A 26,800-nucleotide genomic window follows, 5' to 3' on the forward strand; every position below is an offset into this window, starting at 1 on the left:
TGTGCAGTTCCTCAGGTAAATTTTCAGATTCAATAAACATTTGTACCAGAAATATCATCAATTAAACTGGAACTCTTAGAAAATTACATTCTAATGATTAAAGTTATGTGAACTTCACTGTCAGCATTTAAGAATGGTTCATTACGAAAATAACCGAGTTTATAATGCCTACTGTCTTGACCAGTGGTGTTCTTAGATTCAACACTGACTGGAAGAGAAGTTAAGAAATTCAGCACATTGTAATAACTCCTAAGTTGGAAAATCTCTTATACTTGATCATCACAAACATTTTAAATGTTCTCAGGCACTTAATTTCTTTTGTTCCATGTGCTTTTCCACAAAATATTTACACTTCCCAGGGAAGACTTTCTAACCAACACTGGTAGTCAGTAGAAAGCAGGCATATAATAAGCATAAAATTCTAGTTGTAAGTGAACCCAAAGAACTCTGATAAGAACTCTGAATTAGTTAGACCTTTTCTAAAATAATACTAACTCCCCCTCCCTTTTCATTGATTTTCCAGGAATATCTGTTTCAGAGCTAACATGATCAACAACCAGTGAATCAGCTTTTTAGAGACTGTCAAGGGTCTACCTCCTGCTTGAAAGCATTATTAGATCATCTAAATAGATAAAAAATTGAAATATAAACACAAGGAAGCGGTAGGGGTGATGCTGGCAGCAAATCTCAAAACACTGACTTTTACAGATCATGGGTAATTGATCCTTTCTTCAAACAGATTTCTTATGAAAACTTCCAATTATCTGCAAACTTTAGGTATGCAAATTCCATGAATTTCAAATTCCAAATTCCAGTTTGGAATAACTGCCATGGTTTAAATACTATAATTAAAAAGAAGGTATGAAAAAAACAGGCACCAGTGACTTTGGAAACCTATTTAAATCTTTAATTTGCAGTTATATGTATAGGAGATACCTTCTACATCTTCATCTGGTGTTAGACAAGTTTCGTTGTCTGAGCTCTCATCTGGAAACTGAGTGCAGTCTGTATCTTCTGGCCACTGCAGACCTACAATCCCAAGAACAGCCTCACAGCGTTCCTTAGACTGTACACATAATGTCCTGAGGAGACAAAGTGGAATTGCACAAAGTAACTGAGTTAATGCCTTAGAAATTCCCAGATACTGGAAGCTAATAATCCCTAGCCAAAGTTAGAGATGAAGATCAAGGAAAAAAATTTAATCAGACTTTTTTTTACATTAAAGAAACCCCATTTAACAAAAGATATGCTCCAGTTGAAACATTATTTTAAGTTACTGTGTGCAGCTAGGCTATAAATCAGAGTAATAATAACCAATATAATAACTTGCAAACATCTCCTCTGTAAGAGATGGCAGAGAACTTTTTTTTAAGAAACACAAACTGCTCTCCTTCAGGAAGAAAAACACAAACATTTTGTAGTAGTGAAATTCTACCTCTTCTGACACTGTGACCTCAGAAACCATACGGTTTCAGAAGGATAAAATATTTAAGCCTGCAAACAAAAAAGCAAAGAATTCCCCAAGGAACTAAAAAAAATTAAAAATTTAGGAAAAGCAAAGCACAGATCAACCTAGTCTTGAGGCTGTCGCCAGTTAGAGCAACAGAAGCTTGTTGTTGCTCTTGGAAAAAGGCATGAATATAATCCTACTGCTGCATTTTTTTGCCATATAAAACCAGGACCCAATACACAAAATTCATTCAGTCCACATAGATTAATATCCTGTATCTCAAAATGCCAAATGTAAAATGCTTCAAAATTACAAAGAGATAATGTATAATAGAAAATTTTCCTACTATTTTAAACACTTAGACATTACTTTTGCCTGGAATCCCAGCTGATCTGCTGTTCAATACAATAATCTTGTAATATTTTGATTTTCTGCTTGTTTCAACTGTCTCTCTTTATTCTACTCATTTTCCTTTCATCTTTTGACCAATGGAACTTTTTTCCCTTGCAGTAACCTTCAAGAAACACAGTGACAAAATCCAAGCAAATCCATATAGGATTAATTATTTTATGCTCTTTTGAGAAAATAATACATTATTAATCTTCTCAAATTTAGTTTTCTTTCGAGGGATTGCATGAAGACTAGTCAATATTTTTCCACACCAAACAATTCTCCATTGAGTTGAGCAACTGGAAGGAATGGATGAATGGATTGACAGCTGTTAACCATGCTACAGCTACAGACTCTCATTTTAGATCTTCCTCAATATCAAGAATTTCAAGAAGCATTTGGATGATACTCTCAGGCACATGGTATGACTCCTGGGGATGGTCCTGGGCAGGGCTAAGAGTTGGACTCAACAATCCTTGTGGGTCCCTTCCAACTCAGCATATTCTGTGATTCTGTGAAAAAGGTTGACTCACACCACTTTATAATGTCAGATTTCTAAATGCCAAAGTTTTTGTTTTCTAATGACAAAAAAAACCAAAACCCACAACAAAAATATGCTAATACAGCAGAGACATATAAGCCATTTCTACTCTGTGTTCCCTGTATGCTCAGATCTAGATTAGATTAAAATCTAGATAAACTTCAAAGCAGATCTGGACTAATATTACCAATGTCTTATCAGAGATGAAAAATACTGTTCAGAATTTGAAAACATACTTGATAAATCAATTAATGTCCTAAAGAACAGTAAGTCCAGGTTTTTCAAAAAAAAAATTCTTTACCTGTGTTCCTTACTTTGAATAAAACTTAATGAAGACTGTTATAGTTAAAAAGTGAAGTGTGACAGCCAAACTAATAACAGAAAGACAAAGGAAATCCTTGCAAAGTAGGGACAGAGGGAGTAGAATTAAAGTAATTTCGTTATACCACCCAGAATGAAAAAACAGATACATGTGCCAATATTAAAAAAATCTAATATATTTTTGGTAAGTTTGTATTATAATAGAATCAGAGTTATAACATGAATTTGTAATGGTTGGAAAGTGCACTGTGACTCAAAAAGCATAACTCTGAAAAACTGCATTATCTGAACTCAGTTTCATATTTACAGGAAAAGACAGGTAACGCAATGCATATGTCCTGTTAAGCTCAATTAACTACTGACACCTTTGAACAAGAGGGCAGTTATTTTGCAGTTATCAGCAGATTCTCAGAATATAATTTCTGTGCTGAGAATGTAACATTTTGTGTTCTAGGAGCTTCAAACTGTAAAGTAGAGGTTTATTTACACTGACATATCACATTAATTTTTTCTGCCCTACATTTAGCAATTAAGAGTTTATTGGTATGAGTTTTTGTGTGTTTTCACTTCTACAACATTTCTGAGTTTTTATGTTACATCTATATCTGAAGTTCTTCCTAAATGAAGCAAATATGACAGATCTAGTAGGACATTCCAAGGTATCCCTTCCTGATACAAATCACTCTCTATTTGTGATCTAACATAAGCACAGAACCTAGAAACTATTATAAAAGTAGAGCTACATTTTAAAGTTTTATGTTGTATAGTCAATCTGATCTAAATGTGATGTTAACCTGCTTTGAGAAGGGGCTGGACCAGATGAGTTCCAGAGGTCCCTGTCAAACTAAATTTTTCTACAAGTTTTCTACAAGTTTTTCTTAATACCTTTAATTTAAAGTCTATTTCAACTGTCTTGTGATACTTCCTAAAATCTGTTAACTAAGTATGAAGACAAAGACTGTATAATTTACCTTGCGTTCCTCTACATTAGAGTAAGTTAGCCCAATGTTTATTTATTATACTGCTTTCTTAAGAAAAAAGTTAACTTGATTTTCAAACAACCAAGCCTGAAGCAGAGCTTGCTTAAACCACTCTGTAACTCTGCAAATATACCATATGCAATATTCTAACTTTCCCATTAGGTCCTATGTGAGAATTAAGCAGTATAATAATAAATTTCCATGTGGTTCATTCTTACCTTGCACCAGGAAGCAAATTATTAGACAAAGAAATGCTATCTATTTGCCAACATCATGTGGTAGGGAATTTTAGAATGTGTATTGCAATTTTCAATGCACTTTTCTTTCAATGCAGTACATGTTACTTGATAAATACTGTCAAGGTAGGCCCAATAAAAGATGCAGAAATACAGTATGAGAAGGCTCTAGCAGCCAGTAGCTCAAAGAGCTCTGCCTGCTGCTCAGGTTTATTAGCTCTCCTAAGCTGCAACCACTGCTCTACCAAAGCCATGAGATTTACAGAACACGGTCTCTTTTGAACAAATACAGGCTCTAAAAAGTACAGTGATGTTACTTGATGAGGAAGGTAGAACAGTTAATCTGACAAGGAAAAAAACGTAAATTAGTAATTCAGAATGACGTGGCACTCCTAATTTAGAAAGGTAAACACACATTAAAATGTCAGTTGTCAATAGCAATTAGATAGAACTTTTCATAAAGTCATGTACTAATGTAAGGAACTATTACAAATGCTAATGTTCCAAATTAAATTAATCAATTCTATGTTTAAATAACTTTTATAGTGGTGCAATTCCAATCAAACACATAGAAGTGGAAAATGCTTCATACAAAGCTCACAGCATCCTTCTCATCAACTTGCCCAGCAGTGGAGACAGCAGGTTCACAGTGCACTGGCTAAAGAACTGGCTGAAGGGCAGAGCTCAAAGAGTCCTAGTGCAAAGGGCTACATCTGACTGGTGACTGGTCACCAGTGCTGTTCCTCTGTGTTAAATTTTAAGGCCAATCCTGCTCAATACAGCAGCTCTGGATGCAGCAGTTTAAAGCACCATTAGCAAGATACTGATGATATCAAAACGGGAGGTGCTGTAACTTTCTTGAGGGACAAGAGGCCTTGCAGAGAGATCTAGATAGACTGGAGCATTGGTCCATCCTCAAGGCCATGAAATTTAACAAGAGCAAATGCCTGATTCTGCACCTATGATGGAGTAATGCTGGGCACAAACCGGAGAGCAGCCCTTCAGAAAGAGTGCTGGTTGGCAGCAGACTCAATGAGAGTCAGTATCATGCCCAGGCAGCCAATGGGGCAAATCATGTCCTGGGGTGCATCAAACACAAGTGTTACTAGCAGTGAAAGGAGGTGATCATCCCGCTGTACTCAGCATTGTCGCAGCCTCACCCTGCACACTGTGTGCAGCACTGGGCCTCACAATTTAAGAAGAATGTGAAGGTCCTTAAATGCACCTCCAGAGGAGAGCAACAAAGCTGGAGAAAGGAATCTCCTGTGCAGAGTATTTGGCCTTGTCTACTTTGGAGAAAAGCTCTCTACAGCTTCCTGAGGAGGGGACAATGAGAGGGAGGCGCTGATCTCTCCTCCCTAGGATATAGTGACAGGGTACATGGAATAGTTCAAAACTGCACCAGGGGAGGTTTAGACTGGAGATCAGAAGGCATTTCTCCTGTGTGGTCAAACCCTGGTACAGGTTTTCTAGAGAGGTATTCAATGCCCCAAGCCTGTCGGTGTTTAAGAGGTATTTGGACAATGCCCTTAATAACGTGCTTTAACTTTTGATCAGTCCTGAAGTGGTCAGGCAGTTGGACTAGATGATCACTGTTGGTCTTTTCCAACTGAAATAGTTTAATCTATTATATATATACATTTTGAAAATAAATTAACTGTCATTCCTTTCCTTGTTTTGAATACTTCAGATGCTAAACAAACATATGTAATGAACTGTATTTAATGATCTTATAAAATACAGTTCTCTGCCTTTTGCTACGGAATTCCAAACCAAAATTTCTGGCATTTTCAGTGGAAGAATAAAACTGTGAAAAGTTAATATGACAAAGTCAAGAATTAAATGAAGTATAGTATAGTACCTGCAAGGTGGGATACGCTGATTTGTATGGGGGTCACATTTTGGTACTAAGATCGTACAGGCAAAAAACATCAGGTACTTGTAGCAGTTGGTCTGAACTAAGGCCGGGAAAAGAGAAGACTCCCAGCTGATAGAGGCTTCCTTCTGTGTCCTGTGGCCCAGATAGTTTGGGTAGTAAGTGTAGTTGTAGGGCAAGTTCATACAAAGTTCCAGAGTAATTGGTTCACACTGACCTTTCACAGAAAGAAAACAAACAAAACAGCAAATGGTGTGAGATTTCATTAAATACAGCAGAAATAATTACATACGTATTTAACAAATTTATTAGTCAGGGGATTTCCTCTCAGGTATGAGAAACAAGTTCCATAGCTCAAGACCCCATATGAGTTTTCATGCCAATAAAGCTGGGTTTGACTTCTGCCTACCTCACAAACCATTAAGAGACTGATATTCCCTTATCAATATGCATTAACTTCCTGAGAAACATCTTAACTTGAATGTGGTACAATAAACCATCCTTTAAAACAGATTTCTTCTTTTCAAATAAAAAATATCAATAATCTTTTCTGATTATTTTCAGGAGTTCCTGTACTTTGTAGCAACACACTTCCTACTGGTGTACTTACAATGCTACCAATAACACACTTCATATTGACAGTGCAATTGTGCAACAAAATTATGAAGACAGGGATTATTGGATACTTGGGGTTGGAAAGGATCTCACAAAGTTTCTAGTCCAATGTCCTGCTCTAAGCTCGGTCAGCTCTGAGGACTCGTCAGGTTTCTCAAGGCTTTATTCAATCAGGTCTTGAAAAACCTCTAATGACAGAAACTGCACAATTTCTCTGGATAGAAAACAGAATATAGGATTTGGGTTTTAATTTTATCTTTTGCATACCAAGATCTGAGGGAAGAATAGGGACAATTAGGTTATGTATTGCACAAGCCCCGAGCAAGAGACAGTCTACCCGCTAATAATTTAATTCAGATAAGACATCATTAATAATAAAGAGAATGATTAACAAGGGCAAAATGAATACAACAGCTATAGGTCTATATGATTATTTATATATATATATATGTATGTATATAATATATATACAAAAATTGACCAACTTAGAGAAGTTTATCCCAACAAATATTGAACTGTTCTAGTATTATGGATTTAAAAAATTGCACAGTTTTTGTATTTGTTTTCAAACTGGAAGTCAGAAATGTAGTTTTTCAATTTTCCACCACAACAGAAAACTATAAAATTTCACTTTAATTCAGACTGAAATTTCTCTTTTTACTTAGCAATGAGACCAATCTGAAATGATTTAAATTTATTTAGTCTGGGTATATGAGAAAATTTTCCATGAAAAAAGATACTATTCAAAAGTCATTTTATCTAAGATGGCATATATTTGCCTATTCTGGAAGAAAATAGAACTTCACGTGATTAATATATATTTGTTCTGTTATCCTAAATATGTTGTAAATGCAATATAATGCCAGCCTAAACTTATCAGACATTATCACACATGGAGAACATCCATCATCACTGTGAAATGTGGCCACGGTTTGGAATTTTCCAACCAAATACTTATTGGGCCAGAAAGTACTGGTTTGTCAAAACTGAAACTTTTCATGAGAGCTCTCACTTCTTACCAAAGAAGAAATAACTCTGATCAAAACATGAAGAGCAAAAATACCATGATAAAAGACAGTAGTTCTTCTAGATGTTGTTCAAGAAAAATCTCTCCCAAATCGTCTTGCTGTTCCGTTGCGTATAAACAATTAAATATTCACTGGACCAGCAAGGGAGAAAGAGAGATGATCCATGATGCCAAATTTGCCCCAAAGAAGCGCAGAGGGACTGCTTAGAGACAAAGTTTCATGCTCAAAGCAGGAGGTATTTTATTTATCCAGAAGACTAATTTATTTTATTTATCCAGGAGACTAATTTATTTATCCAGAAGACTAATTATGTGTTACTCCCATTAAGAGTTACAGACAATTACCCATAATGTGTCGAGGAAACATCTTCACTAAGAAGCTTTTGGGTTTCCCATGATATAGAATAGGAATATTGTTTTAGAATTCATATCAAAATCACATATCAAAAATCATAGAATCACAGAGTGCTTTGGGCTGGAAGTGACCTTAAAGATCATCTTTAAGGGGAGATCATCTTTAAGGAGACATCTTATTGCTCTAAACAGCTACCTAATGGGAAGGTATCAAGCAGAGGGAACTAGACTCTTTGAAGTGTGAAGGAATAGGATGAGAGACAAGACACGAGTTGTGAAGCAGAGAATTTCAGTTACTTATATGGAAAATAGCCTTTTATGATGAGAGCGGCATAACATTGAAACAGATCTCTCAGAATGACTCTGTAATCTCTGACCTTAGGGGTACTCAAAGCTCAGCTGCAAAAGGTCATGAGCAACACGATTCAATTGGCACTGATTTGATCAGGAGCTTGAGCCAGTTGACCAAAGGTGTAACCTAACTTCCTTCTAATGCTAAATATGGTACTTAAGATTATTCCTTTACAAAAACTTAGGCAAAGCATTAATAGAAGCAAATGTAAAGTATTTATGTTTTATAAAGTATCTTATACCTTTACTTCAGCAGCATCTAAACACCCCAGCATGAATGGTGCCTGTCTTAAACAAACACTTGTAGGTGGTAGTCACAACTCTAGAGAGACTATGGAGTTTAGACTAGTTGACCTTTCCATATCCATTCCATCCTAAATGGAATAACATCATCCACACAAGCTACCATATAGTACCAGACCATACCTTGAAGAGATAACTGCAGCACAAAGCAATCACAGCTATACATTCGTATGTGAGTGAAGCCAAGCCTGCCCCTGTGCCAAGGTGACCTGAATTATCTGACTGTGTTAACACAACACCAAGTTTTAATTAATTCTGAATGGTTTTGAATACAGTTCTGCCCCAGTTTCAAAACCTAGGCAAATGTACTTCCATTGCTTGTTCACATCGCTGCACTGCACAAGTGGAAAGACAGCTATTCAGAAGCAAGTGCACAGTTAGTACAGGAGCCTTGCATGGAGTGGTATGGTAGAGGACATAGATTTGAGGATACACAGAGTTAAAGATCCTGATAGTCTGCAGTGGTATTGATCAGAAGGACAATTCATTTTGTCAGTTTGAATATCAAAATGACTCCTTGATAAAGGGACTAAAATCCTCCAGACTACTAAATACAGCAGCAACATTTGGCTTTTTTTATATTTTGAAAATAAACCAGTAGGTTCTGCGTAACACTTACACTATGTAGTTTACTTTATGTAGACACTGAATGTCATTAAACGTTAAGAAAAAGTGCAACTGCAAGTACCCATTAATTTACAGAAGGAAAAACCTCGATGTCAAATGTTATATATATACTTATGATGACGCTTCTGTTTCAACATTGCCCTTTTCAAAACTTAATCACTGCATATGCACATTAGCTAGTAAATTAAGGTATTACTCACTGTGTCCTAACCTGCATCCTCATTATAATATAAAGCACCCTATAACAGTGACATTATGAAGCACATAACCTACTTACTGCAGTTTGTCTGGCTGTTTCTCATCTCACAGAAAGAAGCTCCACAGGGATCAGGACAGGAAGAACATCTCTGGTCCCCGTCTTGACAGAGGGTTTGATCTGAGGGAAACAGAAATTTAGTGTTCAAATTATTTACCAGACCAACAAAAATGACTGAAGTGTAGTGGTGAGAAAAATCACTGTTTCTGTAACAATTAAGTATTTCCTTGACATAGTTGGATAAGGATCCTACAGCATTTCAAGTGTAGTAAGGATGTGTTGCAAGTAAAATAGTTGTGCAGTACCGTCCAAATTTCACTTTTCTTTACCCCTATGTTCAATATAAAAATTTACATCCCAGTTTCTGAAAGACATTTACCATGACCCTCTAGCAGAGTATGAAAAATCAGGTAAATCATATTTTTAAAAGAACAATAGATCCTAGCTGAAAGAGAATACCCTCTGAGAATTATTCTTCAGTGCCATTCAGTTGATCTGCTTCTCATTTTCTAATTGTTCTTATTGACAATACAAGACATCCTGAAGAAAGGTCATCAGAGCTGGAGCTTTATTGTCCTTCTTTGACTGGTTAAAAAACAAACAACAAAAATAAACCCAAAAAAGCCTATGGTCCTAAATATGTATGCAGAATAGCCAAATCCAGAATTTTATCAAAAGTTTCTGAGCATACTATCTGGGCAGTTAGTTTGTGTGACAAATCCCTGGACTTCTCTCTTTCTCATAGTGAGACTAGCTCCTTTTCAAACCATTAAATTCTCTCTTTCATGTGCAAAATCAGTCATTTAATTTACTATTCTGTACAGAAAGACTGAATATGTGGTATTTTATCACCTTAAACTGTTTAAAATGGTCTATTGCCACTATTGCTTAGTGTTTATATTGCACTACTGTCCATGAACATTAATCATTCAGTTATGACATCCTGACGGTGGGTATATAGAAGATGCTTAAGAAATGTCTTATTTCAATGACCTTGATAACAACCTTCTCAAAGAACTGATGATGTAACCATATCTACTCATAATTACATGGATTAAGTTCCCTTCATCCACGTAGTATATTGAAGCAATGGAGGTAATTTGTTTGCCAAAGCAATTGACTTCTTATTTTACAGGTGCATCTGATTGCAAAATGGAACCTGAAAGGTTGGCAAAGCCTTCTGACTATCCCAAATATTTACATCAAAATTATTTTTTAAAATTGGCTCCAACCTCTTCTTATCCCACAATGGAAGAGTTTCTCAATTCTTTAAAAATTCATGTGCCACAATGTCGATTTTTTGATCCTAGCACAGACAATGCTGAATGTCTATAAACACACTCTACTCTGTCTTTTGAAGGGATCACAGAACCAGCTGTGAATACATCCATATTAGATTTCTATTGCCACAAAATGAATGAGAGCAGTACTCTTGATAGATTCTATACCTTAGATTTCCTTAGGGTATGTAGTGAAGGAGAACATCTTTCTTATTCAGATATAGATAAAGCAATGGCCATTTGTAATCTCCATGTGTATACACTACTAGGACACAAGGTCCCTGTGTCCTTATATAAGCAAGTGACAAGTCACTACACCTTGACCTCAGATTTCTATGCTGACTTCACATATTTATTGTGTTTGTAACAAAACCAATACTCAAGATCACTTTAACCCTTACTTCTCTGACTCTGCTAAGCATATCTAAATTTCTAGCCCAGATCATGGAAGAGAAATGGAGGATCAAAGAATTCATAGTGTAAGACTCAGACTGGATATCAGGAAAGACAAAGTATAAAACCTGAACATTTTGTGAAAGTGCAGTCAGAACTGAGGACAAAACTTGGTTCTGGGTTTTTTCAATGCCACAGTCAGAACTGTAAGAAATTTCATACAAGACCCTTTTACAATGCCAACATTAATATCAAAGAAAAATAACTACATTATTTTCTGTGTTTCAGCTTCTCAGTTATTTTTTGGAATGAAGATATTTAAATTGGAGTAGGAAGATCTCAAGAACTTTATATGAACAGAAGGGACTGAGCAGAAATGTTTATGAAAGGATTTCTTCTAGACTGGTTTCCTAAAGAAATGAGGCTTATATAATCACATTGTATATTTATCTTATGATAACAGGCCTGTTTGGATCTAATAACCTTTAGGTAGTTTGCCCTATCACCACTACATCTGACAGCACTAGCTTTCTTAATAAAGTTAAATATTTTAATTTCTTTCAAATAAGATTCATAAGAGAAGGACTTCAGTAGTTCTTTCATTGAAGGAAAGGCTGCAGTCTGAACCTGTACCTTACCAGAAGTAAGATAATTACATGTGAAAAATAGCTTCAAATGCTGAAATTCATCATAATATGACAACATTTATTTCTGAGTGTCTTATGGAAACCATGTTCTGGGAGCTCAAGAAATTGTGTGATTTCCTCTTCTCTCATACAGTCCATTATAAGACAGTTATCAAGTAGCTGTGAAAATTTACATTCTCATATATTTTCCCTTAGTCACACTAAATCATTAGTTTACTAATGGAAACATCTTTTCTCTGATTCCCAAGTTATGATAAAAAAAGGATTTTCATGAGAAAATTCCTTCTCAAATGACACCAGTTCCTGTGACAGTAGATTCTGACTGCTCTAGACAATGTGAATATGCATTATTTCAAGCAACAACTGATCATGTCAGATAACTACATACTATGCTAAATATCACCTCCATTTCTTTAACTCTTTATATTTTTAAGTACTAATAAAAGTCTGCTTACAAATTGCTGGGTGAAAGCAGACACCAACCAGCCCTAGCAAATGTTATTCGAAAGGCAAAGAAATTTGTCAGACAGCTTTAGCTAAAGACACTTCAGAACATAGAATTCAATGGTAGGTTTGGTAAGAAAAGTAAAATGAGGTATATCCTTACTTTCATTGCAGTTTTCTTCATCACTTCCATCTTTACAATCGTTATCTCCATCACACTGGAATGCACTAGGAATGCACTGCCCATTTCTGCACTCCACGAGACCCTGGCTGTGACATGCTAGAGACAAAAAAATAAAAGAAAGACAATATTCTGATCAACTTAGGTTAAGGAAGGTCTGCATTATTTTTGAACATTATCTTAAAGTTATTTTAGGAGGAGCTGATAACACTGCTCAGCATTGAACATAAGGAGACATTTTTCATTATGTTTTCAATACCCTACAGCTGTGCTGATATTTAACTACAGAGATTGAAACTATTCATCAGGTATTAGCAACAGGCTTATATGAAGGCTTAGCTTTACAAAAAAAAAACAAAACCACAACATAATTTTTACTCATATAATGGGAACATTAAAATTAACAAAAAGCTAATTCTGTAATTAGCAAGAAGCTGAAACACAAAGCAGTCTACTTCTCAACAATGGCAACACATATTTAATTTGCTGCAGCTGTCTACCAGAACAGACATTTGTCAAGTGTGAACTTCTGAAATCAAATAAGCTTATAGTTTTGCCTCACAAGTAAATATACTACTTATCCCAAATTTTTTAAATTTAATTTTAATTTAATTTTTTTATTATTTTTAATGAAAGAAAAAGTAATTTAGAGATTAAGAGAACTTACAGCAATTTATCTCATCTGATTTGTCTATACAGTCATGGTCACCATCACATACCCAATCAGCTGTTATACATCTTCCATCTCCACACTGATGATGTGTCACTGGATTACAATCTACATAAAATGCAAATTTAAAGAAAAAAAGGATGCAAAGTTACCTTTGGTGTATTTTATATTATTGATCAATTTCTCTATGCCTATTAGCTGATCATTTCTTATTAAGGAGCCATTTTGCATTACTAAATTACATCTTCTGTACCTGCAGATTTTTTTGCAGATGGTAGTTATATATGTTCTGTATTCTACTGCCTACATAGATAGTGATGCATTCCTTCTATCTCTCAGGTGCACAGCTGTTACCATTTGCAAATAAGGTTCTAAAATTTTTTAAGCACATGAAAAGATCTTGCTTATCATCTCATTGAACGATTATCAGTTAGCCAACATTTTCAGCTGACATCAGACAAAATAATTCTGTACGTTTACCTTTTTACTAAGACATTGAAAAAAATAAATTATTGACTTCAAAAACTATGCCTTCTGCATGCATTTGGAGTTTTCCATAAGAATCATCTACAAAGAAATTATTCCAGTCTGTATCTTACTTTTTCTACCTGAATGCACAAATAAAGAAGGGCATTCTGTTGAGAAGGATCAAACCACGACACTGACTTTACACCAAAATAAATACAAAGCATAGACACAGTCCAGTCTTCCAAATCTGCTATAAAAACCACTTATAGACTGTACAAAAACTTACATCTTAAATTTTATATAGGAAAAACTATATCAAGATAGGAATGATAGGAGTCAGATTAATGTTTAGAAAATATAAATCATCATTAAACAGAGATGATTTATGAAAAACAAACAAAACACCAAACAATCAAAACTGGCAAAAGTGTAGTGAAAGATCTTAGAGTGTGCATAATTTAGAGCAGAAGTATAAAACAAATCTCAGGGCCTTGATTTTTAGTTTTTAAATTCTTTGTATTTTCATTAGAAAAGCAAAAAGAAAAAAAGTAAGAAATAATATTTTGACTATTAAATAATTATTATAGAAAACTTAATTTTTCTCAGGTGTACTATCAGGAGCAAAAGTTAGTAAAAATAAGGCTTTCAAATTTTTCCAGTATTTACATGTGAAGATTACTCTGTTTTATGGTAAAACTCCATTGTTTCTCCTATGAAACTGTAGGTAGATAGATAAATATAAGGAGTCAGAACATGCAGAGATGATTGAAAACAGATCTTGAAAGAAACAGAATTTAAGAATTTTAAGTTCACTATGAAGCTCATGTAAAAACAGTTCAGCGATAAAACAGTTGGCATCACGAGAGTGTAGCTTTGCATGGCTTGCTTTAATCTCAGTTAAATTCAGTCAAGCTAGCAAGGAAACAACCATAACATCTTTTGGATTTAGTTTAAAACAAGTTGAAAATCGTAATATTTCTTGTACATACCACTACCTTCAAGATTTGGATTAACCCAGAACTTTCCTCTAAACCTTTTCAAATTGCATATAGAAATTTGTGAGCTGTTTTCACTTTGTCCAAATAAAATAACAGCAGGATTTATTACTCTTGTTGTACTTTAAGAGGAAAGATGACTGGGTAAGGCAGTCCTGACATCTTAAAGACTTTAGAAAAACATAAAACTTCCATTTACCACAGTTTTGTTCATCGCTAAGGTCTCCGCAGTCATCATATCCATCACAAACAAAAGTATAATTTAGGCATTTTCCCGTGTTGCAACGAAATTCATCATTACTGCAGTCTACAAAACAAATTTTTGTAAAATGTTAAAATTATATTGTGACATTCATATAAACACTAGAATTTACTGACTAAGACAAGATTAGCTGAAGATACCCTACAAAGATCTGCATTAATACTGGTATGTATCAGTTTACAAGAATCTAATATGGAATAATATGAAAAATCAAAACAATTTTTAGATATTTCTTCTCTGTTCCTACCAATTGTTTATTTGATCAATGAGGAGGAAGTGCTCTGCTTACACATATGGACCAAACTGTTTGATTAAATTATACACATAAAGTTCTCAAGAGAAGTTGTGGGCTTCATCATCTAGATTACTAGGACAGTCTTGAGCACCCAACGTGGCTGTTAAATGGAACTGAGGATTCTAACAGCAAAATCAATATCCCTAGACCCTGCTTTTGAGCCTGCCTTTGATCTTACAACACTTTCAAATGAGCTTCATGCTTTACACAGTTTTGAGCTCAGTTTTGGCGTGGTGTCTTCTTATCAAGGAATTCTTATCATTGTCATCCCTAAATCAGTTAAACTTTCTTTTCATGACTGAAGGTTTCAGTAAAGCCCTGACAGATATTCTCTGAGAATATCCAAAACACTTAAATACTCTCAGGTTCACTATAAACATGGACTCTATGTTGTAGTTAAGAAAGCAGGTAGAAGAGAAATCAGGGTTTTGGTGTCTGGTCCCATTAGAAATATCTTTTGATTTCAAAACACACAGTTGGGAAATAAGTGATCTAGTTTCACTGCCTTCCTCTAGGCTTCTCCTTGACATGTAGTTTTCCAGGGAGAAAGCCAGGATATAGAACGCCGGGGAATCTTTCCTTCCTACTGAAGCTATACCACTGGAACCGGGGAAGTCCTTTGTGCTTCTCTCTTCTTGGCATGTGACTCCTGTGTTCACGATTGCACAGTGGCACCACTTTGAAGGCAGGGTGTCCTTCTAAGTGTGTTACACACTGACAGGTGCAAAACTCTCCCAGAAGGTGCAGTGGGGTTTCTATCTCTTAAGATCAATGTCAGACAAGTGTTTCACCTCCTAAGTGAATACCCTAAGCTTCTCAAAGTATCACCAACCTCAGCTCTGGAAGTTGAACATGAATCACTTCTTCCCCTTCCCCCACAGAAGTATTCATACTTTCTAAAAGTTTCATGTCATCTTAGAAAGTGCAAACAGAATTTATAGCATGGTGTGCTTAAAATCAGACAAATTGTGCATTAGTCTATTTTTCAGCTCATTCTCCATACAGCAGGTTAAGACATTTAGCTCAGATAAAGTCACCTGCACAGGGAGAGACTATTTCATCCCCATTGTATGTAACTTTATAACTAAAAAATAGAGATGTCTCTCCAAGCTGATAGCATCTAAATGGGTATACATACAATGGGTTTGAAGCTCTGGATGTGGAAGGCCAGTCAATGCTCACAAACTAGCAGATTTCATTGACAGATGAGTTAGATCTTCTAGACTTGAGAGGGGAGGAGGATAGTATCAGGCTTGATTGTGACAAGCTGTGGGATGACACGCTGAGGTTAGAGGGACGGTGTGCTCATGAGCTGAGGGATGTAGCGGACACTCCTGAAGGATTCCATCCAGAGTGACCTGCTGCACATGGCTCTGGGCAACCCCTGGTATCAATACAGGCTGGGTAATGTTGGACTGCAAGCAGCCCTGCCAAGAAAAACATCGGGGTACTGGTGGATGAAAAGCTGGACATGAGCCAGCAATGTATGCTTGCAGCCCAGAAAACCAATTGTATCCTGGGCTGCATCAGAAGCAGAGTGGCCTTTAGGTCAAGAGAGGTGATTCTGCTGCTCTACTCTGCTCTGGAGAGACCCCACCTGGAGTGTTGCACCCAGCTCTGGTGTCCTCAGCATGGGAAAGACATGGACCTGGGCCACAAGAATGATCATAGGGATGGTACACCTCTTCTTTGAGGAAAGGCTGAGAGGGTAGGGGCTGTTTATCCTAGAGAAGGAGTGGCCTTTCAATACTTAAAGAGGGCATATAAGAAAGATAGGGACAGACTTCTTAACAGCGTCTGTTGCAGTAGGACAAGGGATAATGGTTTAAACTAAAAGAGGGTAGATTGAGACTAGACATAAGGAATAAATTTTTTACGATGAGGATGGTGAAACATAGGAACAGGTTGTCCAGAGAAGTGGTAGATGCCCCATCCCTAGAAATACTCAAGATCAGGTTGGATGAGACTCTGAGCAACTTATTCTATAACTTAATGAGGTGACTTAAGACTTTGAGAGGGGCATGGACTGCAATAAACACAGCATCTTTTATTGGACAAGCTTTCAGGAAAAAGAGTCCTCCTTTAGTTTTGCTATTTCTGCTATGTAAGTCAAGAAAGTCTTATGTGGCTCCTCTCCTCAACTCTTACCAAGAATCCTAATAAAAGACATCCTCTGCACAGAAAATTAAAAGTCATTAAATAGGCATTCTTTTATAGGTAATCTTAGCTCACAATCTTAGCTCATGAAATTTATGCTCATTTTTTCAAGACATGTAATATATTTATTCTTTTGTTACTAATTTGTAATTTTCCCATTTCTAATGGAACTTGAGAGCCATAGTCTCATAGGTATTTTTAAATTTTTTAGTTTACAATAAATCTGAAGCTAATGCTGACAGGAAAAATAAAACCAAAGAATACTTTTTACATAACAGACATTATCTCAACCTCTGTTAAATAATGGAGGCTATTAAAGGAAAAGCAAGCTCTAGCCTCATTCATACTGAGACCAGGAGGAAATTACTGCCATCATTTATTCCTTGGAGTATCCCAGATAAAATCTAGCAACAACTTCCTTAAAAGTAGGTTTGTGAGTCTTGGAATGCACAGGCTCTTAAATCACTAATAAGAACAAATCTTTTGAGGTGAGTGTAAAATGCAGTTTCTAAACTCTAAATGAGCAACACTGTTTTGTGGCATCATGTCCTACTATAGTCATTATTTAATAATTTTCCCACATTTTCCTTTTTTCTTTCTTTTTTTTTTCCGTTCTCATCACTTTCCTACCATACATTTACTCTGCTTTTCTGTAAGTGTTTGTAGCCCAAGGACATTTTTGTCCACACAGAAAAACACATAGGAACTCTAAAGATATGCGCTACCATAGACAGATAAAGAAGAAATTAGGTTATCACATATGTATATTCATTTTTATATTCTGCTACACCAATATACTGGGATTAATTTAAGTAAGTCTCATCCAGGGTTGAGACAAGAACTTTCTAAACAGATGATTTTGCATCTACTCTAAAATCAGTGCCAAGGACCAGGAAAAACCTACAACTAACAGTTTTCAGCTGATTATTGGAAGCAGTCCCTTATTGATTCATTTTAAAAAAAGCCTCCCAACACCTCAAACTTCCATATAGCTCCTTGCAGAATATCTGCCTCAAGGCACAAAATTTGATAGATCAAAACCCCATGCTGTAGCCTGAGTGAGCAAAGGTAAACAGAATCAATGACAACTGACAAGAGTCCAAATGTCAATACATGCAAATACTGTGCAAAGCTCCTATTCTGTACCAATAGCCTTCTTTAGTGTTCAGGTTTCCCTGAATGGATTCAGTGCTTCAAAAGAACATGGCAAGGTTTAAGAAACTTACTGCAATGGACCTCATCACTCCAATCATCACAGTCATTGTAGCCATTACACTGCAATTTCCCTGGGATGCAGATCCCACTGGCACACAAGAAACTCTCCTCTCCTCCACACAGTGCTGCAAAAGAAAAGACAGAATGAGGAGAAAAATCATTAGTATCAACAATACAAACTTAATGCTACTTTAAACTGATATTCAAGATTAAACTGATAAACTGATATTCAAGATTTCCCACAGGGAGGAAACATCACTGAATGGAAGAAGGTCAAGAGAAAAACCTGAAAGAAAAATCTCAGTTTTTGAGATAGAACAAAGCCATTTAAAACTGCTATCAGTGAATGACCCATTTTAAAAGACCTCAACAGACTGTCATGAAAAGACTATTATACATGTTAAATCTGCCCTTGGGACTAAACAAGGAGCCTTTATCATGCCTACAGAAAAAGAAAAAGATTTCTGCTTAGGACTGGCCTTACTGTTTAGCAGCGTGATATTCTTCACAATTTGCCAAACCACTAGGTAAACTGTGGATGCTGCAAGGTATCACTTAGCACTGGACCTGCCTAAATATGTATTATTCAAAAATGACACATAGCTTCAGCATGCACTGACTGCAAGTGAAACTATTTCTCTAGATTTTTAATTTTATTTTAATTTTATTTAATTTATTATTAATTTATTAATAATTTATTTTAATTTATTTAATTTTATTTGTGGTCCTAAAACAGCACTCCTTTCTATCACACTATGGCAACAGATATTCACACACACACCCTCAGCACCTTCATTATTACTTTTAACTTTTGTCAGCAGAGGATTATTTTTTTCCAACATATCTGCATTCTTTTCTAATCCTGAAATATTATTTTATCATCCCCAAGCAACAGGGCAATCTTAAGACTTAATCAACTGAAACACACACCCTTTATGAAAAATTTGTTTGCAATAAAAACTTAGGAATAATCTCAAAATCTTTTCTATTACATTCCCAAGTGTACTCTCCATTTGGACGGTACATAATTTTGATTTTGCAATACAAACATCATTTTCTAGTTGTGCAATGGGGCCATGTTTATTGCAGTGAAAGCTGCTCATGCAATGTATTTTAAAGAAGGTTTCTAACTTTACAGAAGAGTGCCCAAAATACTAAGAGACTTTAAACCAGAAATTTTCAACTGGTTTGTGCCATTTAATCTTTGTGACTCTTAATCAGAAGCAAGATAGGCCAAAACCACCAACATCATCCTTTTGCACATCCCTATGCTGTGCTCCTCAGTAGGTTCCCTCACAACACACTGTGTGGTTGAACAGGTTTCCTAACTTCTAACCAAAGAGCTACAGCCTTACCTGTGTTCTACCAGTTTTGGAAGGGTATTACAAACTGCAAAATATGATAGTCTTAAAACCAACGTGAGATTCAATAGCACTCACAGTCTCATTTTACAGGGGACAAAAATAAGGCAGTGAGATATTAAAGTGAAAGTTATAATGAATAATAACGTAATTTGACCAATCTAAGACACGCTGCTACGTGTGACGTTTTTTTTTTGGAGAGTAAAGACAGATGTTATTTTACATGTTCAAAGAATTCTTGCCTTTATTTGTAGCTACAAGAGTCTGTTTCAGTTGCAAATAAACTCCAGCTATACAAATAAAGAATCCACTTTTATTCCAGTACCTTGCTGAACATGGTGACTGCAACGGTGACAGGGAAGAACATCATTCCATATGATAAAATCACACTTTATTATGAGCTGATCTTTGTGTTTCTCCAGTTTCCTGCCTTTTGCACTGCACTTCCCAATTGCTACAGTCAGTAAGCTCTACAGGGACCCCTAGATACAACAGACTTCCTCAGTACGGGTTTTAGCTCTCTGGAGACCTGTGTTTATCCCTCAGTTTTGTCAGGTAAAAATAGAATATGACAACGTAATCAAAAGATTGTAATTTATCACACAAAAAAGTGTCTTTGGGGTTGGAAAGGCAACTTTAACTGACTTGGTAATCTTACATTCTTATAACTTGGGCTTTTACACAGTTTCCTGCATGTTTGAAAAGGAAAACAGCATAAATAGCTCAAAAGGAACCATCTTGAATTGCTTACAGATTCCCATCAGCACTAAGCAACAGTGATGGACTTCTACCTTTTGCATGAATATGCCAGTTTGGCCTGGGAGAACAAAAGCAAATAGGAAGGATATTTATATTTATGTGATCATTTTTCTTACATATTAGAAGAGCAAAGATTCTGGGGGTCCCATACTCATTTCTGGGCTGTGAACAAAAGTGTGTGCTAGCATTTCTAAGTCATTCTGACTCCTTAATGCATGCCTATCTTGTTCTGCTCCTACCCTAAACCACTTCTCCATTTCTTCATACCTACAGTCAGTATTTTGCTATTTGTTTTGTATGTTATATGCAAAAAAAAAAAAAAAAAAAATAGAAGGAAGACCGAAATTACTATTGTTTCAGTTTTAGCGTATGGAAGCAATCAGAGGGAAGTTTTAGAAACGCTAATCTCACCTCTTGCAGTCTTCTGCTAGGTGATGACTGGATATGTTTGGTCCAGTCAGTGCAATGAGAGCACACACACTTTGAACAGTATGTCCAATGAATTTAATTTCTGCTTTCTATCAAGCTTGTCCATGAAGTTTTTAGTAGGTTGACAATTCAACCAGAATTTATTGGAAATTATAAAAGCCTTGACAAATTCTGTAAAACAAACATTTTTGTAGGATGTTGAATCTTGATATTTGGTCTGAAACCTAGAGGATTTAGTTATGCAAACTTTGTAAGACTTTCTTGAACACAGGCAAATGGCTGCATATTCACAAATGCTGTGACTGCTTGAAACAAGGTGGCAGCAGCAGCAGCAAAAGAAATAATGCCTGAAATAGTTGTCTGAAGTAAGAGAAGTATGAACCATTCCACTAAAATTATTAAAAATTGCAAGGGTGTTTTTCTAAAGAAATGTTCTGGGAACTGTTAATTACTGATACCTCTGTAAATAATTCACATATTCATTAATAAAAACAGGCAAATATATACCCACCTGAACTGCTGAAGAAGAAAAAACATTAGGTAAAAGAAGCCCAAAGAAAATGGAAGTAATCCTTACTGACAGAGAAATTTCCTTGTTGTAGACCTTAACCAGAAAGATTTGCAATCTGGAATAGCTTCCAAAATCCCTGACTAAACACCATGGGCAGCAAAGAGTGCTTTAGTTTACCTGTGTCTGGTGCACTATCAAAAGTGACTTTGAGGAGGCAAGACCATTTATATGCTGTACTTCCCAGCTATATTACTTGAATGTCATCTATAGAAGATTATGTGAGCAGGTCCCTGGAATGCTGCAGACAGCACAGACTGAAATAAACATTATTTTACCATCCTCCAGATCTGCATTTCAAGTATAACAACAGATAAAGCATTCTACAACAGTGAAAAGGACCATGGAAAGTGATGCTAATTTTTTTCAAAGTGGATACAAAATTCACTACCTAATGCTATGGAAGAACTTAGGAGGTATTAAAACAATCAAAAGGCAATGCTCTTCATACAATTCTTTAATAAGCTGTAACACTTTGGAACACAATACTGTGGATGCTAAAACATACATAGATCCACAAAACAAAGAGACATATTAATAGAATTAACATCTATGGGGGGTCAGAAATTACAGAAAAGTCCTTGAATCTCAAACAGATGGAAAATGCAGAAGCGTTTGGGAAACTATTGTCACACTGTCTTGCCCTGTTCTCCTATTCTTCTCTGTGCATTTGATTTTGTCAGCTTTTGGAGTCAGCATTATAAGATAGATGGACTCTTCATCTGCATCTGACCCAATATATGGTAACACAGTGGGACACTCTATTCTCTTGCCTGCAAACTTTCATCTCCTGCTCCCTATACCATATGTACCCTGCAGTACAGTGTATGCATCTTGTTCCTGTCAATTCTAGAAAGTGTTGATAATAGGATTATCATGGAATTAGAAAAGCTGGCAACTCCTTACCCTCAGGAAATTGTTCATTTCTCTATTTCCTTATGATGAAAACACTGTGGGAGAAAGAAGACAAAAGACCTTTCTCTTTCACTCAAGTGATATGGCCTAAAAAAGGCCACATAGGAAACTCCAGGCTGGAAAAGAAACAGGCAAAGAACAGGAATACAGGCAGAGATAAATGGTGGAGGAGGTAGAATGGGAGAATAAAAATCAAAGAACAGAAGAAAATGTACTGCAGGGTCAAAAGAAGTAAAGAATGAGTGTTTGCAGGAAATAGTTTTTCAAACTGTGAATGCTTTCTCACATGAAAGACCACCACAATCCTGAAAAACCTTTTGTCTCCCTCCAAAATTATTCCACTATTCCACTATTTTTGCAGCTGACCAGCATCAATGTTACATATACACAGATCATCTCTCTGTTCTTTTCACTGCATTAAGTAAATATAAGGGCACAAAAGAAAGATAACATCTTCCTGTTTTTAAAAGCTTCTTCTCAAAAAAACCTCTATTGTATGTATTTAGCTTCACATTCCCTGGTGAAAAATAAATGCCTGGTTGTAATCAGGAATTTCAATTATCTACTCAAAGTTATTCCTCTAAGTTAATACCAGTGTGAACCTAAGGGTGACCTAACTGCAGCCTTCCCATGCCTGAAGGGAGCCTACAAGAAAGATGGAGAAGCACTTCTTGCAAGAGCATGTAGTGACAGGATAAAAGAGAATGGCTTCAAACTGAGTAGGTTAGAATCAGATATTAGGAAAAAAAGTCTTTTCTGTGAGAGTGGTGAGGCATTGGAACATTGCCTAGAGAAGTTGTGGATGCCCCATCCCTGGAAGTGTTCAAGGCCAGGTTGGATGGGGGTCTGAGCAACCTGGTCTAGTGGAATGTGTCCCTGCCCTTGGGAGGGCAGTTGAAACAAGATGGTATTTAAGGTCCCTTCCAACTTTAATAATTCCATGGTTCTGTAACTTGTTAAAAATCTCATGGCTATAAAGTGCAGTTCAGCCACTTATGCATTTTTGAACAGAAACAGGCATTCATTCATAATGACTCTTTGGTAAAAATACAAAAGTGAACATTTTCTGACAGCTCTATACTGTCATTTACATCGTTTTGTTTTATGAACAGCAGAAGCATCATATTCACTGCTGCTTTGGAAAGCATTTTACCATTTAAGTTACCCAAAAAATAACTTCAGGGCTCTTGTGAGAGCTCCATGTTAATCTAAGTCAGATCACTGTATTGCTTTATTCCTCATTCACGATACTGTGGTTTTTTTCCTCCACGGTTTTAACAGCATCAGTTATGTTGGCTGGTCAAATCAAGCCAGAGTTAACACAGTGTCAGCTGAGAGAGTAAAAACAGAGCTGGAATATTTCTGTGAGCAGGGATATGAATGGCAGCCCTCAGAGGGTTTCCCAGATTTCTTCCCCCCAGAATGCATCACTGGTTTCATGGAGAATGAAGGATTGATGATGCCTCCTTTTCACTTCCTTACAGGTTTGAGAGGCATCTGGATCTAGTGATATGGTCTAGTGGTTTAAGGATTACAGTAGTGCTGGGTTGACAGTTGGACTGGATGATCTTAAAGGTCTCTTTCAACCTTGTTGATTCCATGATTCTATAATCAAAACTCATTAGACCTGTGAAACCAGTTCAACCATCTATCTTAAATCTCTACAGATGGATTCTTACAACTATTTTCAGAGTAGTTGATTTTCTTACCCGCTGAGTATTCACTTGTCACTTGTTTGAAAGGATATCAACCTGAAGGACATCAGCCTGCAGCCCTGCACCTTTTTCTCTGTGACTCATTTTGTACATTTGGATGGTTTTACTATAATGGCACGTGGCTCAGATTTTCCGGTACAATCAGTACATCTATGGTCACACTAGGAACGTATTTCATAATAGATTCTCCACAGTGCACTCAATTTGCAATGTTCATGGAGGAAACTTCTAGACAAAGAGATAAATGCCAGCTGTATTTATAACACATGAACCAGTATGTATCCACTAGATAATCCCAATTCTAACTGATAAACATTTTTCAGGAAAGTTGGTAATGGTCCCCAGGATAAATGCTCTGGATTCTAACTAGAGCATGACTCAAGCATATGTTCTCCAACAGAGCTTAGAAAGGCATGTGAGATTGAAGGATTCTTTTGAGAAGTGATAATCTTCAATTCAGAAAATGTGGAGGATATATTTAGCCACAGTCAAACAAAAATAATCAAGAGAAAAATTGTACATCGATACTGTACAAGTATCTATGGAACAAAAAGGTATAACAGCCAGACCAAGCTAAGTTTTGATAAATACAAGAAGCAACTAAAGACACAAAAGAGAATTACAAATTATATTCCCCTAATGAGAAAAAACAAGATTCCAGTCTGTAATCTTTGCAGTTTGCTCACTACCAGATAAATACAAATCCCACCATACAGGTTATGGAATAATCGCTAACCACACACTATCCTAACTAACTTTTTCTCTAGAAGTATTAAATATATTATTTTAGCCAAAAGATATTCTGAAACTTGAAAGTTTCGTAAGACAGCTATGTCAGTCAATCCCTTCTGGCTTGATCTAAGTTCAGCTATCTACATTTTGTGGGGCTTTTGAACACTTTGACTAGATATAATTTCTCAAAATTTAATAGGCATATTCATATCATACCTCGTATTCATTCAGTCCACAGGCATGAAACCCAGGTCTCTAATATTGTATTGCTTTTTCAGAATTACACCTCATTCTATGTCCAGTATGATCATGCTCAATTAATGATGTGATAGTCACTCACTGCTCATGGATAGTTACTCTTACTATTCAATGCATAACCCCTTACCATATTTACATTTTTATTTATGCTACCTTCTTACCTCAAAACAGCTCCTGAATTTTTGATGCAATACAAAAAAGCCTCAAATCAACACAAGTCTGAAAAAAATTCAGACCAAACAATTAAAGCACAGCAAAACTATAACCAACTGACAACCAGACTTTATCACAGTCATATGAAGGGAAATAATGATGTCACAGGAAATAATAATTTCAACACAGAGCTTTTCCTATACAATAACAAAAATACATTATTAAATAAGAACTCATGAACATAGTGTAACAGTTAAGAATGGAAACATACAGTGCTTTCCTTTCTCTTGGTGTGGTGAGAAGCATACCCTTGTAGTGGTATCATTTTCAGTTTTGTTTTGGAATTGGGAGCACTTCAGGAAATCTGGCCAAGAAGCATTTACCATACCCAGGACTGGTTCACAGCCTTCTTTTGCTGCCTCACAAAACGTCCTGCAGGGCAAGAGGCCTTGACTGAAGAAAAGAGACAGAGAACAAAATTAGAAACTATTAGTACTGTAGTAGATTGTGAAAATTTTTTAAAAAGAGAAAAAAGTAATAATAAACACTTCTGAAAAATTTTTGCATTCTACAGAGCCACTCCGAAAAGGTGCCAGATCTTCATTTTTCATTGGAGGTGACATTATCTGCTGACTTTCAGGCTAAATTTAAGCCAAAATCAGGCCCAAATCAGACTCAGAACAGTTTCTCAGACTAGGTCAACCCACCACAGATATGCACAGCACAGAAATAATTCAGAAATTACCAGACTTCTAAAGCACAACTACATAGTGATCTAATAAGTCAAGCAGAATTTGCAGCCTCTAGAGAAGCACTGAAAAATCAGAAAACATGGGATTATCCAGCAATTACTGCAATATTTGGCCCAGCTTTAACATTCAGTCATGTGTACTCCATAAATTAAGGATTTCTAGATAGTGATCAAGTTTAGTATGGACATATTGCTTAATTTACTGCAAGATGAAAATATTATTAAAAATCTTCATCTTGATTAGTCTTATTTACAACTACTCAGAGACCAATAATTTTAAAAGTAAACTAGCAGTTCTGTGGCAATCTTATCAGAATTGATTTGTTGCCAGTAGCAGGCACAGAAGCAGGTTATAACATATTAGGCCGTGATTCTGCTCTTCAGGATTTTAATAGAAAAAACTCTTCCTGAAAATGGAGTTTGATGAAAGAACCAATATGTGACATATTTTTAACTCTGGTTGGTTTTCCTCCAACTTAAAATTCATACTTCAGATATTTCAACTGCATAGAAATACCCAAATTAAGAATCGTATGACACCAGAAGAAATAAAAATGTTCTTTATAGTTTACTAAAAAGTATATTAATGGTAAAGAGAATAAATAGGGGTTATAAATTTGTATAAGGTATCTTTGGAGAAGCTACCAAAAGAGTTTTGTATCAAATATTCATTGAAAGAGATATACAGTATATACTCTAAAACTATCATGGTAAATGATTTTAAGTTTCCAAGGAGGCTACATACTGCCTGAAAGCAGATGATCTGACTTCCCCTTCATGACAATGAAGTGAACTCCTTGGAGTTCACTTAAACTGGAATTCAAA

The 26,800-nt window shown here is 35.9% G+C and overlaps 1 protein-coding gene across 1 annotated transcript in view; it reads right to left on the reverse strand.

The window, feature by feature from the left end:
• The window catches only part of CORIN (corin, serine peptidase), a 117,060-nt gene that overhangs the window by 32,813 nt on the left and 57,447 nt on the right, over window positions 1-26,800 (reverse strand). Inside the window, exons 5-12 of the mRNA XM_050338600.1 lie at window positions 25,496-25,677; window positions 18,346-18,459; window positions 14,605-14,712; window positions 12,940-13,050; window positions 12,255-12,371; window positions 9,349-9,447; window positions 5,780-6,011; window positions 937-1,082 (exon numbers count right to left, since the gene is read on the reverse strand). Of these exons, the coding sequence (XP_050194557.1) occupies window positions 937-1,082; window positions 5,780-6,011; window positions 9,349-9,447; window positions 12,255-12,371; window positions 12,940-13,050; window positions 14,605-14,712; window positions 18,346-18,459; window positions 25,496-25,677 (1,109 nt within the window). The remainder of the gene's footprint in view (window positions 1-936; window positions 1,083-5,779; window positions 6,012-9,348; window positions 9,448-12,254; window positions 12,372-12,939; window positions 13,051-14,604; window positions 14,713-18,345; window positions 18,460-25,495; window positions 25,678-26,800) is intronic.

This window comes from Myiozetetes cayanensis, unplaced genomic scaffold (assembly GCF_022539395.1).
Source record: "Myiozetetes cayanensis isolate MyiCay16 unplaced genomic scaffold, myiCay2020 scf7, whole genome shotgun sequence".
Lineage (NCBI taxonomy): Eukaryota > Metazoa > Chordata > Aves > Passeriformes > Tyrannidae > Myiozetetes > Myiozetetes cayanensis.